The 16,578-nt window shown below is 37.5% G+C and overlaps 1 protein-coding gene across 1 annotated transcript; it reads left to right on the top strand.

The window, feature by feature from the left end:
• The first annotated feature begins 3,370 nt into the window (after positions 1-3,370).
• On the top strand, positions 3,371-15,531 carry LOC129005363 (sodium- and chloride-dependent GABA transporter 1-like). The gene is made up of 13 exons (XM_054434228.1): positions 3,371-3,493; positions 3,997-4,162; positions 5,160-5,294; positions 6,044-6,172; positions 7,829-7,931; positions 8,384-8,516; positions 9,407-9,645; positions 10,384-10,495; positions 11,128-11,232; positions 11,624-11,776; positions 12,625-12,828; positions 14,476-14,643; positions 14,752-15,531. Exons 1-13 carry the CDS (start codon positions 3,413-3,415, stop codon positions 14,884-14,886), a joined length of 1,863 nt encoding a protein of 620 aa, XP_054290203.1. The 5' UTR covers positions 3,371-3,412; the 3' UTR covers positions 14,887-15,531.
• The last annotated feature ends 1,047 nt before the right edge of the window (positions 15,532-16,578 follow it).

Here is a 16,578-nt window from a genome sequence, read left to right as displayed (position 1 = left end):
AATGCTTAGACTAAAATTCTAAAGCGTGAAGCTATGTTTAATCAAATTTTGTAAACATCGGAAACACCAACATGTCATGTTGGTCAGGGTAACATGAGAAACACATTAACTTATGCCCCAGAGATATATTTTTTTTTTTTTGTCCTAAGACGCTAGGCACGAACCTGGGATTGTTTTTCACATTACTTCAGGCTAGACCTAGGGGTTGCGGCATTATCACTTGGATAAAATCCATTGGTGACTTGGCGGGGATCGAACCCGGGACCTCAGGGACTGAAGTCCCGCGCTCTAACCACTACGCCAGCTCGCTCCCCGCCCCAGAGATATTAGAAACCACAACTGTAATATATTGCAATTAATACAGTTCACTGTATTTGTCAGCAAAATATATTTGGAATTTACAGTTGGTTCGAGTATACTGGGATGTTAGAACTCGTACACTAGGCCTAACCTATCTCTTATTCGGACATTATCTTGAGATTTAAAGCCTAACCGAATAATGAATGAATCGGATAAAAAAATGTCCTTTAAAACCTTTTACTTTTATTATAAATGGTGGACGTTTAAACATAACGTAAAACTCTATAAAGACCAAAAGGGGACAAAATACTAACTTTAATGTTTTATCAGTGGTCCTGTGTGCGAGGGATATAGCCAACTTCTGAAGTTTTAGTTCTAGAGTTTAGTTTAAAGTTTAATAATGTCCAGGTGCGTGGTTTGTAGGTAGAGGGATAAGAGGGAAGGTAATTTTTAAGTTAGTTTTATACAGGTTTTTGGAGTTTTTTCAAAGTATTTATACTTAAGGGAACTAATCTAACCTTCCTAAACTAACCTAACTGCTTAAAGTACATTACCTTAATTTGCAAATTTAAATAGCGCATGCTTCAGAGACCCTGAAACAGTAGTAAACCTATTTGTATCGATAAAGCCTTGGACTATTTATATTCATGCCAAGTACGCTAGAGGTTACTAATGACGTCATCGTTGTAGGCCGTAGACGTGACGTAGGAGCACGTAGAGGGGGAGGGGGGGGGAGCTTTAAGTCGCCCCATATACATGTTGGCACGTACCGCTTCTATATTAATTCTGATACTGTGGGTTACAGATTGTATGTTGTTTAGTATGACGTCATTAGGGGCCCAAGGCACGATTTAGCCGTTGGTTTTATTTTATTTTACCTAACCCGCCATGTTAAACTTCCCTATCCCAAGCGTGATGTATACAACTTCCTTACTTCTCGAGTGATGTAAAGTTGAAAAAAAACTCACTTGGTGGTGCAATGAAACCCATTTAAATAACATTGAGTGGATAACTTAAAAAATATACCTCTATGGAGCCAACTACGTTCAACGCTAGTAATCAGCTGTGTGTTTGAATTTTATTGTTATGCTTTGAAGAATTTTCCTAACCTAGCTTTTGTTTGTAAATGAACTTACTGTTAGAAGATGAGTAAAATTGATAATGAAGCATTTTGCTCGTAACCTCCTGAATATTGTCGGGTCAGGTAAAATCTTGTACGTTACACGTTACGCAAGAGCGTGTTTACATCACTTCGGTGAATTATGCAACTCGCCTTCGCTCGTTGCACAACATTCACCTGCGTGATGTAAAAACGCTCTTACTACACTTGTAATGTAAATAGCTATTAATTTATATTGCTTAAGGAACGTTGAACTATGCTTTAAAATGTGTGCAAGGTTGTTCTATGTAAATTTTACATCCAGTTTTTTCTCTAAAGGACTTGTCCTACAGTTGGAGTTTCGACTTTCCCTTCAATACTATGATTGTTGTTGTTGTTGATCAGCTGATACAACTGTTGGTAGCACTGAATCAGTAAATTGCGGGACATTGGCCGCCATTTGTACTATGGGATAAAGTACACGGTGTTACGTGTATACTCAATGACGGTACTTAGTACAATATTTTACACCAGGGGATTGTGAAAATATACATACATAATGTTGTCACATGGGAAGCGGAAGAGTGACTTTTTATAGTAGAAAATCAATTATGAATATCTTAGATTGCAGGCAATTTTTGTGATACAGCAGCTTAATTAAACATATCTAATAGGCAGACAAATTTATATTACACTGATAATAAAATTAAGTTTTATTTTTCTATTCATAGTTTTTATAAACCTAACTTGTTCATAGTATAGCACTTGCCAAAGCTAATTCTTGTATTTTTATAATGTGAAGCGTTTGAGTTATTAAAATGCTAAAACTGTCATACTGACAGAATAAGTTAATCAGCCATAAACATATATATATTTCAAACTAGCTTTTGCTCACAAAGAGGATGTTACCAGTATATTTAGTCAATGAAGTTTAAAAGAGTTTTACCACTAAGCAGTATTATTCTCACAACGGACGAGCTCATGATGTATTCAAATAGTTAATCTCATGCAAGGGCTATCATGTTAAATGAGATGGGTAGAATTGGATGGATCAACAAAATCAATTTCCTCCCCCCCTCCCCCCTGAAGTGTCAGTAGCATATTTTAACATCTGAAGTTGACATATTATCATGTAACATGAGCTGTTATTAATATTGCTAGATAAATAAAAGTGACAATATTTTTCTTGCAAAAAACGTTTTTTTTTTGTTAAAGTGCGTGTTTTAAAATTGTTTGTCATTTTTTTAAGATTCTAGAAAACATAACTGAAAAAGTGGTAGTAGTTGGAACTTGGGCATTTGTGTATTGCTTGAGTGAGTTCTCTTTATTTAAGAAGTAAAAAAAATAACGTCCAAATAGACCGATCTATTTTTTTTTATCTACTGCTTGTCCTACATATTAAAACCTACGAGTAAATTGTATTCTGTAAAATTTACTCTAAAATGAGAGTTAGATATAATAAAAAAATGTATCAATAATCCTTAAGTTAAAAATGAATTACATACCAAAACTAATACTGAACTCTGCATTAGGATGAGTTAATCGTCCACAACCAGTATCCAGTATCCAACCAAAATCAATGCTAACTAATAGGATATGGAATGTATACTACAGTACTCCACCAATATAGAGTAATAGCCATCATGTTTTGTGTTTGTTTTTTATTTCTTCATCTTAAAGGTGTTCTATTCGGTTCCAGTAGTACACTCTCAACATGGCTCGAACGCCTCTGTTCTATTCCACAAATCCCAACTACCTATCTGTTCCTAAGTCCCAACCATAGTATACCAATACAGCTCTCTTACTTCTATGTTCTATTCTATAAGTATGGTACACTCCCAACTACCAACACGCTCTCTTACTCCTCCTATTCTGTCCCAGAATTACACTCCAACTACCAACACAGCTCCTTTACCTTCTGGTCTCTTCTAGAAGTAAATTTCAATGTTCACTTTTCTGTTGTAGAAGTACACTCTCAACTACCAACACGGCTCCCCCACATCTCTCGCCGTCATGTCAGAGAAGATGTACTACTGGGGTCAGGAGAAAGACGTCGACCCCGAACAGACTTTTATTGAGTTCTCCGCCAAACAGGTATATTTAAAAACATTCCTTTCCTTTTGTGAATTTCTGTAAAACATTTTCAAAACAGACATATTGTCATCCTGCCAAAGTGTAATACACTTTATTCCTTTTCATCCCAAATCTGGCGTATATAGTATAAGGCAGAGAACTAACAAAACGTTCATTTGGGTTTTTTTTAGAGTTGAACCACTGGTGAGTGGGTACAAACATGACGAGTACCTTACCCCACTAACCATAAAGTCAAAAGTTATTGCAATTGTGATTTTCTCTATATTTCATAAATATGTACCTATACATACAGCTAAAGACTACACCTGTAACATGATTTATATTAAATTCAGTATGTATTTTTGGGAAATTTGATCAAGATAAGATACAATAATTTATGTAAAATTTTTTTTGGATATAAGAATCAGACAGGATGATTTCAATATCACTTTACTAGAGAAAAGTATTGGTCAGTTTGCTGATACTGTTTATTTGTCAATACCTAACATACAATACTATTGCAGGGCCCTTCAGACGGAGTCACCCCCCAAGTGATACCTCCTCAGCCAGAAGAAGAGGAAAGGGGAGGATGGGGCAACAAACTGGACTTTCTGTTCTCCTGCATCAGTGTGAGCGTAGGACTAGGCAACGTGTGGAGGTTCCCCTACCTCTGCTACAAAAACGGAGGAGGTACGTTGGGTTTTTATACTCCCTTCAAAAAATGTAGGCAGTCTTAGAGCAAGAAATCTCTTCCATCCACTCGATCCTACTTTTAAAACAATAGCTCAAAAGGTTTGTTACATCTGCAAAAAAGTAGTGGTAGAAATTACTTAAAATGCATAAATTTTTTGAAGGACTAAGTTATAGAAGGTAGGTCACGGCTAAACATTCGTCAATTTATATATGAATTCCAAATTATTTTAATGTTGTAGTTTCTATATACGTATCAAAAGTGGATTTTTTTCACTCAAAAGGTTGAGGAAGATAAATGGCATATGGTAGTTCCATGTATAAGAAATCGAGCTCTATGTAACTTAAAGATCCAGGAAAACCCTCTTGGTCTATGTGAACAATACCTTTTGTACACTACAAAGTAAACAGGGGGTTTCTGTACTTTTTGTAGACCAAACAGTAATTTTTTTACAGTAGAAATCGATTAAATCAGACAAAGACGTCGGCTACACTTAAAAAATGGTTTAGTGTGGGTTTCTTTAGCAGTCGCTCAACGAAACTACTCAGTGATTGTTTTTCAGGTTTGGACATCACAATAATTTTTGTAAATTATTAAAAACGTTACCAAACAAAATTTCAATCTATCAGTGTTGTGTTCAATTAATGCATATTTAACAGTGTTGTGATAACATAAATACGGGTTGTGTTTTACTTGTTTATATTCATTGCTGGTAGTGTGGCATATGACTCGCCAATGAAGGTGTTATTGCTGGTACTAGCATGAAATTCTGGGAAATATCCCCTGCTCGTAGTAACAATAATTGTGCTCGTAAAAACAATTGTGTCGAGTAAAATAATCTTAAAACATTAAAGTTTTAGAAGAATGAGAAGTTTTGACTTGAGTCTTGTCAACATCACTTCAATTGAAATCAAAATTTACTTTGACACTCACTCATTTAGAAAGTTTAAAACCTATCCAGTATTGCATATCATTATAATTTATCCCCCGTTCTAGGAGCCTTCTTGGTGACCTACGGCATAGCCATGGTGTTCTGTGGAATTCCCATTTTCTTCCAAGAAGTGGCTGTGGGGCAATACCTAGGAGCTGGTGGCATGACCTTGGTGGGACAACTTTGTCCTTTACTGCAGGGTAAGTGAAATGCAAAAGATTTATTTGCTTTGAAGGGAAAAATCTGAGTAGAGCACATAGCTTCAGTCTTCGAGGTCCCAGGTTCAAATCTTGTCAACCACCAATGTATTTAATCTGTGAAGCCATGACCGCCAGCCTAGCGTGAAGTAATGTGTAAAATTGTTCTGGTGTTCAGTCTGACATCTAGGGTGATAAATTGTGATGGTGAGACATAAAATGCAGATGAATGGGTGATCCCGAGGGAGGGTACATGGTAGTACATGGGTGGTACCGGTACAGTAATCAGTAGTCAACTAAGCAAAATTTTAAATTAATTCTCACAACACCTTGACCCTTCTGTAATCTTGAGGGTTTACGTTTACGCATCAAAATATTCTTAGATATTTTAAAAAGAGGTCTATGTCAAAAGAACTAACCAAGGCTCTAATTAAAAAAAATCCATTAGCTGAATTAAGATTTAAAAAATTTAGAGTTATACAAAAACAAAACAAAAATTATAACTTGAATGAAACTCAAAGCATTAAGTTTCACCCATATAGGGCAAAAAGAGTAAAACTATTTCCATTTGTTTCCAATATTAAATTTCCTTTTCCAAACTTCCAATGTTTAAGACAAGCACGCCTTTTACCCTAATTTTTGCCAGATTTTGAAGGGAGTATCAAAAGAATACAGTAAAATTACTAAACCAAGTACTTATATAGACCTACTACAGTTTCATAACTTGACTAAGGTTTACATTGTGTTTGTAGGAGTTGGGTACGCCACAATGACAATAGTATTCTTCCTAGACATCTATTACTGCATTATAATCTCTTGGACTTTGTTCTACCTGATCGCTTCGTTCACATCTCTACCTGGACTTCCTTGGGAGCATTGCGGTGAGTTATACCATTGACTATTGGATACTGAAGGTCAAAGGTTTTACTTCTATCCTTGACTAAAAATACAACAGAGTCCACTTCAGTATCCAATAATCAATGCCTCTATTGAGTCTCACCTTAGATGAAACCTATATCCCATTAAAGCTGCCGCCAGTTTCTAATATTAAAATAGACACAGATGAATTGAGCGTTAACAGTGTGAAGTGATTTGATTACAGATTTTTACCTAATATGCCAATTAACTACAGGCTAGCTACAGTTGTTCCATTTAGAGGCTATGTCTACTTCGCTATCCAAAAGTTAATGGTTTTAATTTACAACATCAAGGTAGCAGATCACCATAGTACAAGGAATCCTTGGATCTTGCTTAAAAAAACAAAAATTACCTTAGGGATGCAGGATTCTAGAATTTGTGATTATGATCCTCGATGTTTCAGCACTTTTGTGGCATCATCAGGAGCTCAGTTCATATATTTACATTATTGTTCTCAAATTACATTATTTGTTTACATTCAGTGGACAGTGTAGATGCTGGTGTAGGAGCCGGCCGGCAGCGTATGCAAGAACCAGAAAGGTTTTTGCCTCTGTAACTCTCTGGTTGTTGTTGTTAAATTGGTATGGTAAACAGTAATAGTAGCATAATTGAGCGGAGCGAAGCGAAGCTCTTTAGAATCAACTTCAATGCAATCTTTATAACACTTAATCTCAGTTATATTAATGTATCTGTAATCCTAAAATGCTATGGGAAGGGAGGGAAACAGGTCCAAGACGTAGGAGGTAGTGTACGTAGGATGGAGTAAAGGTGAACAGTCCGGGGTGTGGGAACCGTTTGTAGCAGTTACATTATATGCAACACTAAAATGCTATGGGAAGGGAGGGAAACAGGTCAACGATGTAGGATGTGGTGAAGGAAGTAGTAAAGGCCAGCAGTGCGGTGTGTGGGAACCGTCTGTGGCAGATAGATTAATGTATCTGCAATCTTAAAATGCTCAAGGAAGAAAGGAAAACAGGTCCACAACGTAGGAAGTGGTGAAGGAAGTAGTAAAGGCTAGCAGTGCAGTGTGTGGAAACATTGGTATTTTGTATTATATCTATATACACATTTTTTTCATTTATTGCTTTAAAACCCATGAAACATGATTTCTCCGCTCAACTGGCTTTCATTGCTATGAAAGCAATCCTAGTATATAGTAATATATGAGCTTCTGATGATGCTACACAACAACACAACACAAGTGGTGAAATTTACATAGAGTTTAGTAATCGCACAAATTTCAAGAACCTGTCAACTTCAAGGTAAATTTTCATACTCATAATTAATTGTTCTTGAAACTGGGAATCCTACTAGGTAAGCCAGGTTACAAGCCACCAGCAAGTATATAACTTGCCCTGCTCCACTGGGTTTTTACCCTAAGCTCCACTGTATTCTAACCTTGGGAGTTATTGCAACATCAGGCACATCTATGTGTGAATAATAGTCAATTTCCACCTTGGTTAACATAGCTCCTACCTACATATATCCTACCAACTTGTAACTGTGATTTGTATGGTAAAACTCTGTCGCTTAGTCATGTAACCAAGGTAGGAATTTAATAATCCTAGTCATTGACATAGAAATCGTACGTTGTCAAAAATCTCAATTATTTGTTATAGATAATTGGTGGAATACGGAGACTTGCTTTGCGCCTGGTATGAACGCAACGTTGATCCACAACCGTACCAACCACACAACTACGCCCGTGGAAGAGTATTGGGAGTAAGTAGCATACAGCATCACTTAGAATGTGTTTTGATATCATGGCTCCAGGGTTGACTGTAGATTCAGTGCCTATATATACCCTCAAAGTTGTACCACTGATTTACAAATCTCTGTGTTGTTTGTTTAGTTTTTAACATGTTTCAATTGCATAACAGTACATTGACAGAAACATAACCTCTAGCATAATCTGCCATTAGTTGTCCAATAAGCGAGTTTCCTTTGTATACCTTACCCTGTGCAATAAGTTTTCTTGGCAAACGAAACATCTGATCTTAGTCATCAGCAAGCTACTCTTTGCTTCTCACACCATTTTACACTGAATCATTATTCACTATTCAGCCTTTTCAACTACAAAACTTTTGAGCCGTAAAACATTAATATGATAGATTTTTTAAAATTTGTTTTTCTAGATAATTGCCAAGATTTTACATGGTAGTGTCATGTTGCAGCAAGCGGGTGCTACAAATCTCCCCCGGGATAGACCAGCTGGGAGGAATGCAGTGGGAGTTACTAGGGAGTCTGCTGCTAGGCTGGGTCTTGATCTACCTCATCATCTGCCGAGGCCTGCATCAGAGTGGAAAGGTAAAAGGTTGATGGTTTTAAAAAATTTAACAAATTCAACATTTTCAGGGTGTTCTGGTTTTCTATTGAAAATATGACCCACAACGAGAGAACGTACCGTTAGGGACATAAATTTATTTCACTTTTAAGATGTATGCACATGTGGGCAAAATTTTATTACTGTAACGAATTGATATAAATAAACATTACAAACTAACCAAACAAAAGAGTGTTTACACATTATTTAGACCACAAGTGATTTATAACCTGTGTTTCTAAGTATAAAATGTTTTAAAGACTCTGTAGCTCTTCTTGGTTGAAATTATACTTATGATCTTCAATTTTGTGGAAAATTGCCTTAGTTAGCTTTTACAGTTAGTATTTTAAATACTTAGTTAATAGATGTTATTACAATAGTATACTTCACTACTAGTCATGAAAGTGACCCATTTTGGGGCGAGATAGTGTTTTTACATGAGAGTCGAAGACCAGAAATGGGGCTTTCTTGACGAGTATTGAATGATACTTTTTATCACGATGAAAAGCTACTTCATCACTCCTTTTGAGCTAACCAGGAACTTCAGTTGTAACTTTGTTGATGTCAGGCAAAGTATTGTTTGTGTAGCAAAAGTAATGTTTATGCCAGGAAAAGAGTCAGCTGATCACTATTTGTTTTTGGTTTAGTGAAATTGAAGATTTTCGAAGATCTCAGCTGTATGGAAATGGGCTATTTTTAAATTCAGAGTGATGAAAAATATTTTGTTGTTCTCTGGTTATCTTTATAACTTAACATCCAGAATCATACACTTTTTTATTTCCTTCTTCACTCCACAGCATCTTTAAAGTATCTCCCAATCAAAAGGAGTTCAAATTTTTCACTCAAACCACTAATCAATGTATTGTTGTGACAGATCATCTGGTTCACGGCCCTCTTCCCATACGTAGTTCTCCTAGTGCTCCTAGTGAGAGGGGTGACTTTGCCTGGTGCCGGGGATGGACTACTTTACTACATAACACCTCGCTGGGAGGAACTACTCGGTCCTGGGCCTTGGATTGACGGAGCCACTCAGATATTCTTCGCCTACAGCATCGGCACTGGCGCTCTCCCCGCCCTCGGCTCTTACAACAAGTTCCATCATAATTGCTACAAGTTTGTATATTTTCACAGTAATTCAAAGTAGAAATGTACGTAAAATAAACCGTACATGAACAGTAGGGTATTTTTGTTTCCTAGCTTAGTTTGCTAAAATAATAATGCAATATGACAAAAAATATACTTCATCACACGGGCAAAAAGTGACCTTTCTACCCTCGCTTATTTTCCGAACTCGTCTTCGCCTCGATCGTAAAACTTGAGCTCGGGTAAAAAAGAGTCACTTTTAACTTTTACTCCCGTGTATAGCCCGATTATAGTAGCACTATTATAGTAGTTCATCACTTTATTAATGATATGCTATTATTAGACACATGCATTTACATATTTATAAAATGGTCTTCTGTTATTTCTGTCCTAATGTAGTAAATATGATAAATTATAATAGAGGTTTAAACCTGGGTTATTTTCAGATTGATTTGTTGCTGGCTGATTGTCACTACAGCTGTTTTCACAACGCAAAAGTTGATTACGGTACTTATCCCAGGTTAAGACGTCACGCTTGAAAATCTCTATTGCAGAGTTTAATAGAAGTTTTAAATAAAAAATAAAAAATCAAATAAAAAAAACTTGATAAAGCAACAGAGTGGCTATATTACCAAATACTTACTTAACATTTAAAATAAAAGGATTGTAAGGTCTGTTTTTATAGGATTAAGATAAATAGGATTAAGATAAATAGGATTAAGATGTTGTATATGTTTTTAAACTAACATAACACTTATGTTGTTTCAGGGATGCCATTATAACCTGCATTGTTAACACGTTGACCTGTTTATTGGCCGGATGTGTCACTTTCTCCATTCTGGGCAACATTGCTCTGGAACAAGGCACTCACGTATCTGAGGTAAGCAATTGATTAACAGACCCTTCAGCAAGAAATTGTTTTGAGAGTGAAAAGTATTTTTGAATAGTGTTTACACGTGTTACAATCAATATCTCAGTTTGCTTTCAACTATTATTTGATATACTTTTGCCTAATCACTTTGGGTCCCACAAAATTCCTAGTGTTATCTTTTGTTTTTTGTTACCTAAATGTCGGTGTTTTATGTCCGTGAGTGTGCGTGTCTTATTTACAGTGGAACTTTGATACCAAAACCCTTGATAACAAATGTTATTTTCAAATACCCTTGAATTTATTTGACCCTTCATCGCATGTTATTGCAAACCTTGATAAGAAGTCTCATTTAATAATCCCCATGAGATACTTTTTATCAAGGATCTACTTATTGATTACCAACCTTCAAATAAAGCACAAAGACATCTCAGTACAAGCCTGAGGATGACTAGCATATGAGATAAAACTAGTTGCCATATCACAATGCATCAGATGACATGGATGCAGGTATATTTTTGGGGAACTTGTAGTATTTAAATCCGGGGAAAAAATTCAATGTAATGTTTTTTAAATATTTCTCTGACTAAGTTTTAATTCTCCTGCCCCCTTGACTGAGTTTTAATTCCCATATTCCCCTGCAGGTGGTAAAAAGTGGTCCTGGTCTGGTGTTCCTCACATACCCAGAAGTGGTGCTTAAGTTGCCTGGAGCGCCAGCATGGGCTGCCATATTCTTCTCAATGCTGGTGGTGAGTATACGTTAATAGTTTGATTTGGTAACTGAGTAAGACCTTACCTAAAAAGCTACATTTTTCACTAGATAACCGATGGTCTTAAAATTAAAATTTTCTACAACATTTTGTGAACTCTCTCTTTACACTTTGACATATTGTGTCTTTTGTTTTTTGACTTCTGTCTGATCTATGTCCTACCTGTATTTTTTCAGGTACCAGTAAGCTATCTGCTACGGGGCTTTATTCAACAATTCAAAATCCTGGCCTAGAGAAAATTCTTGAACAAAATTTGCTGCAGTTTTCCCACGTAGATATGATGTCTACTTTGGCATCCAAAATATTAGTCCTAAAACTCACAATTAAAGTGTTCTAAATTAACTCATATATTAACCTTGATGTATTGCAGATCTTGGGTATAGACAGCGAGTTCTGTATCGTAGAGTCTTTCATCACGGGCATGGTTGACAACTGGCCAGAAACTCTCCGGCCACATCGGGCCAAGTTCACTATGGCCGTATGTGTGCTGCTGTGTCTGCTGGGCATACCTATGGTCACTCAGGTATTTGGCCAGGTGTAGATACTTCACATCAGTGCTACCTCCTGTAATGTGTAGCTGTTGCTCCATGATGAAATTTAAAAATATTGATTTAAAATTAGTAATTACATTTTAAGATTGTTGTTGAAGGTTGTACAAGATTTTGTTTCCAATATTGTCCTTTAAAGTCTAGAGTAAAAACAAACAACTAGAGAGCCATATTTGAGCAAATTGTAGTCAAACACCTCTGATCCAGTAAATTAAGTAATCAAACTACCCCATATCGGACTGAGAAGATTTTTTTACCCAAAATAAGCTGTTGGGCAATTTTGGCTGTCATTCTTGGCATTCAGCTATAACTAATCTTACTCAGAGAATAGCCTCTCGGTGGCTCAGTCGGTAGTATACTTCGTGTGAAAGGCAGTGTCGTTGGTTCGGATCCTTATACCTGCCACTATACTTTTTATCAGTACACTTCAACCTTGTATATTACCCCCCCCCCCCCCCCCCCGCCTTGTTTGCTGGATACATTCCATGCATGCATATTGCATATAGGATCTATAGTCTGTAAGATTTTAAATTACAAATATTCCCAAATCAAGCTCCTATTAATTTACCTTAAGGGATCAAGCTGATAGTGGTAGAGGACTTCGGTACCTGTGTTCCGAGGTTCAAATCCTGCCAAATCGCCAATGAATTTCACCCAAGCAATGACTCAATTCTTAGGCAGAGTAATATGAAAAAATCCCTTGCTATAGGGCCTAGCATTTAGGACAGAAAAAATGTTACGCTCCTAAGTGATTTTGATTAACTTTTCTGTACACCTACTTTTTTATCCAAACTACTGTGCTGTATGGTTCTTATTTCTGCAGGGCGGAGCATACATATTCCAGCTGATGGATTACTACTCCGCTTCCGGGATGTGTCTCCTGTGGGTTTGTTTCTTCCAGACCATCGCAATTTCCTGGATATTTGGAGCTGGCAAGTTCATAGACTGTGTTCACCAAATGATGGGTGTGAGGCCCAACAGGTTCTGGTACTTCTGCTGGGTCTTCTTCGCTCCAGCCACGATGGTGGTGAGTGTGACTATTGACTTGCCATTTTTTTATTAAAGAAGAACATGGTTCTGTGAGCCAGTCACAGAATGTGCTAAGTGTATACAATTCTATATTCTACCATATATTTTGTTACTGGGATAGTTAAAGGGAGATAAAATATGCTATTACAATAAGCTGTCCTATGGATTTGACTTCTTTACAAAGTCTGTAGTTTGACAGAAATCAGTAATTAAAAACTAGCAACAATTTTAAGATGGGGATGGAATGTCTAGTTCAATTTAATAGTCAAAGATGTTACTCACAAAATGCTATCTTACTACTATGTTACTGTTATAGGTAACATAAAAGATTATATAGCCTACGATAGTTCTCCTTTCAATTTGGCTTGGTTGTGAAGTTAGCATATTCGACTAAATCTGCTGGCCACTCAATTCATATCTACGTTCATTTTTGTTCTAAAACCGGCTACTTTAATATGAGAATGGAATGTTCATTTGTACGCACTGTCAAAGTTATGACTTATTAAATAGAATTATTGGTAGATTGGGGAGCGAGCTGGTGTAGTGGTAAGAGCACGGGACTTCGGTCCCTGAGGTCCCGGGTTCGATCCCCGCCAAGTCACCAATGGATTTTATCTAAGTGATAATGCCGTAACCCTTAGGTCTAGCCTGAAGTAATGTGAAAAACAATCCCAGGCTCGTGCCTAGCGTCCTAAGACAAAAAAAAAAAAATATATTGGTAGATTAGATGTATTAATGAATAAATATTCCCATGTTGATGTCCTCCCAGAGCTACGGCCTGTTAATTTAGTGTGGCCTTGATCAAACCCACTCTTATTTTCAATTTATGTTTGATTTCTATGTTAACACGTTCGCTGCGGCACGTCAAATAGCGGGCGTATCCCCAGTGCGGCGCAGCCCTCAGCGTCGAGTAAACCCGATTGCCGCGTGTGATTGGCCTTTTCAATTTTGGTCTGACGAATAGCAAATAACGTGAGGGGATGTCCTGCTTTACAACGAGAGTCGATGTAGTTCGCTAAACACCCACAGATAGCAGCACTGCTTGGAACGTAGCCGGTCCCATTGGAATTGTATTGCCAAATGGAGGGAAAAAGACGGGACAAAAAGAAGACTTTTGAGATTGCCAGACGGGAATTTTACGGGGAAATTTACTACCAACCTACACCACAACAAAATGCAAGTCACATACTACACGCTAACGTCGTATAGGTCCGCTTTCGGCCGACGCTAGAGCAAAAACGAAGATATACAAAAGGCATTACCGAGCGTTCCCGATGGGGTACGGACGCACCGTACGGGGGCCAAGCGCCGTACCCGATCGGGAACGGCCGCACTCTACGTGTTAACCTTTTATTCACTTGTCTCATACTCTAATCTTTCATTCATAAAAATAAAATAATTTACGCCCATGAACAGCTGAATAACAGAATTTTGTATCCATAAATGGAAGATGGATTAGCAAATATGAATATGCTAACCTATCTTTTTCACACTTATTAGCCACTATTAGCCGTTAAATTTTAAAGTACTCTGATATGAAGTAACAGGGGATATCTTATGTGATTATTATTATGTAAATCCAGTAATGCTGCTTACTAATTGTGTCTGTAAAATAATCTGATATTAAACTCCGAACATGTTGCAGTCTATCTTCATATTCTACATAGTGATGTACGTACCTGCCAAGTACGGTCCATACGTTTACCCGGACTGGGCAGAATTGATTGGCATTGGCCTCAGTCTGTCATCCATGCTGTGGATTCCAGGATACGCCATCTACTATCTTATCACAACTCCGGGAACTTTCAAGGAGGTGGGTTGAAACTGATACTTGTAATACTTACCCTTTAAGATTTGATATATCGTTCCGCTGTATAATAGCCGCTCGGAGTATAAAAGTAAATTCATTTTGTGATTACAGAACTTAGTTCTCGGTCTCACTCCCAACTTCAAGTCTCGAGCCAGGGTTTCAGCGAGCGCCAAGTCCTCAGCGCTTCAGATGTCTGAATCAAGCGCTGGTTTGCTCTCCAAGAACAGCTCCTTCTTGAACCCATAGCAGGCAAAGACAGGAGCGAGCGGGTCACAGCCGAAGAACAGGAAAAAAGCTCCGGCAGCGCCCCTCGCCTCCTCAGAGAGCAGTGCTCGTCTTTTATCCAAGAACAGCTCTTTCGTCAACCAGTAAGAACCATCAGGAACGCAGCTCAAGGTTTATGATTACAAACATTCCGTTAAGTCTATATAGTTTTGAGTCAAACTCAAAATGGCTGATTATCGCTGAAAAAATTAGTATTGATTACGCTTTTATTCCGTTAGTGATATAGTTTTACCGTTTCCACCTAGTGGAGCCTGAATTGTGAATTCAGCTTGGTTTAGAGTTTTCATAGTTTGTATTACAAATATTTTTAAAGGTTATAGTGATGGGTGACTCTCAAAGAGACTACTGATAGTTATAGGTTTTATAGATCTGTGCCTACCACTCGAGGTATTTTAGGACATGTTAGGTAAAGTGTTATATTTTATAGATGAATATTTCCTTCAGAAGGATATGTATCGTGTTGTCAGTGCCAAACGGTAAAGAGTTGAAGAGATATGTTGATTGTTAACAAATTCCAATTTTTATTTTTAACTTTTGTCTTTGCAGTTATTTTACAAACTGGTTCACTAACTTGTCTTGAGTTTTTCAGCTAAGATTTTAATATTTGATTGGTGTTCCTCAACATGTATCAATTCTCCCATTTCATTTGGTTTGAAATTTTAGTTTTACTGTACCATTTCTCAACCAAAACAAATTATTTAATTAAACTTTACAGTAATTTTAGTTTGTCTGGATTTGATAAGAGGAAAGACAAGATTATTTGTTGGACTGGGAAGTCAGCGCCAAAATGCTACCTGAAGCATATTCTTAGGCTATTTTTTACTTGTAGTAAATGTTGTAGATTATATGTCACACAAAGTATACAATAAGTAACACACTTTTGTTAGTACCCTTAACAGTGTTTTCGTATATGTGTTCAGTTGATTAAATTTGAGTTTGTAAAAATTTTAAAATGCTTGGTTAAAAACTAAATGAATAATTTGTCTAGATCCGTTTTATTGAACACAGCTCAGTGGGTCTTGTCTTGATAAATCACACAGAATTTTTTTATTTTTTTCTAAGGGAGAGGAGGGAAAATGCTTTTACGCACACAGGTAGCCAGCCTGTAGTGTGAGACTCCTGAAATCATCCGACTACTCACTAAAAAACCCCCTCTACTATGTTGGACATAGACCTGGAATTGTTTGTCACATTACTTCAAGCCAGGCCAACATGTGACCTAAGCCCTCAGGGCTCACACCGTTTCTGGCATTTAGATTCTTTATGACCTACACAGCATCCCGGTCAAGGTCGAGCTTCTTGGCACGGAGAATACCCTGAATGTAATGTGGCACACAGGTCCAATTGTCCTCACCCTCCGTCATCATCGGTATGACCGTGTCCACTGACAGCAGTCCTACTAACTGTTGAGCCTTCAGGCGGGGCCTTTCCCAACGCTGGCAGTGGAAAAAGGTATGTTCCACGTCATCGGGAATCTCTAGGCAGTATATGCAATCGGGTGACATGGCTTTGCCCATCCTGAACAGGTACGACTGGAAAAAGCCGTGACCCGTCAGAAATTGGGTGAGGTAGAAGTCCACCTCTCCGCACCGCCGATTAACCCAAGGTTGGACTTGCTGTATCAGTCGCCTGGTCCAGCGTCCCCGAGTCTCC

The sequence above is a fragment of the Macrosteles quadrilineatus genome, unplaced genomic scaffold (assembly GCF_028750875.1).
Source record: "Macrosteles quadrilineatus isolate MER2022 unplaced genomic scaffold, UCM_ALF_1.0 Scaffold_20__1_contigs__length_2534061, whole genome shotgun sequence".
Lineage (NCBI taxonomy): Eukaryota > Metazoa > Arthropoda > Insecta > Hemiptera > Cicadellidae > Macrosteles > Macrosteles quadrilineatus.
The sequence above is the reverse complement of the archived record's forward strand: the minus strand, read 5'-3'. Positions and strand labels throughout refer to the sequence as shown.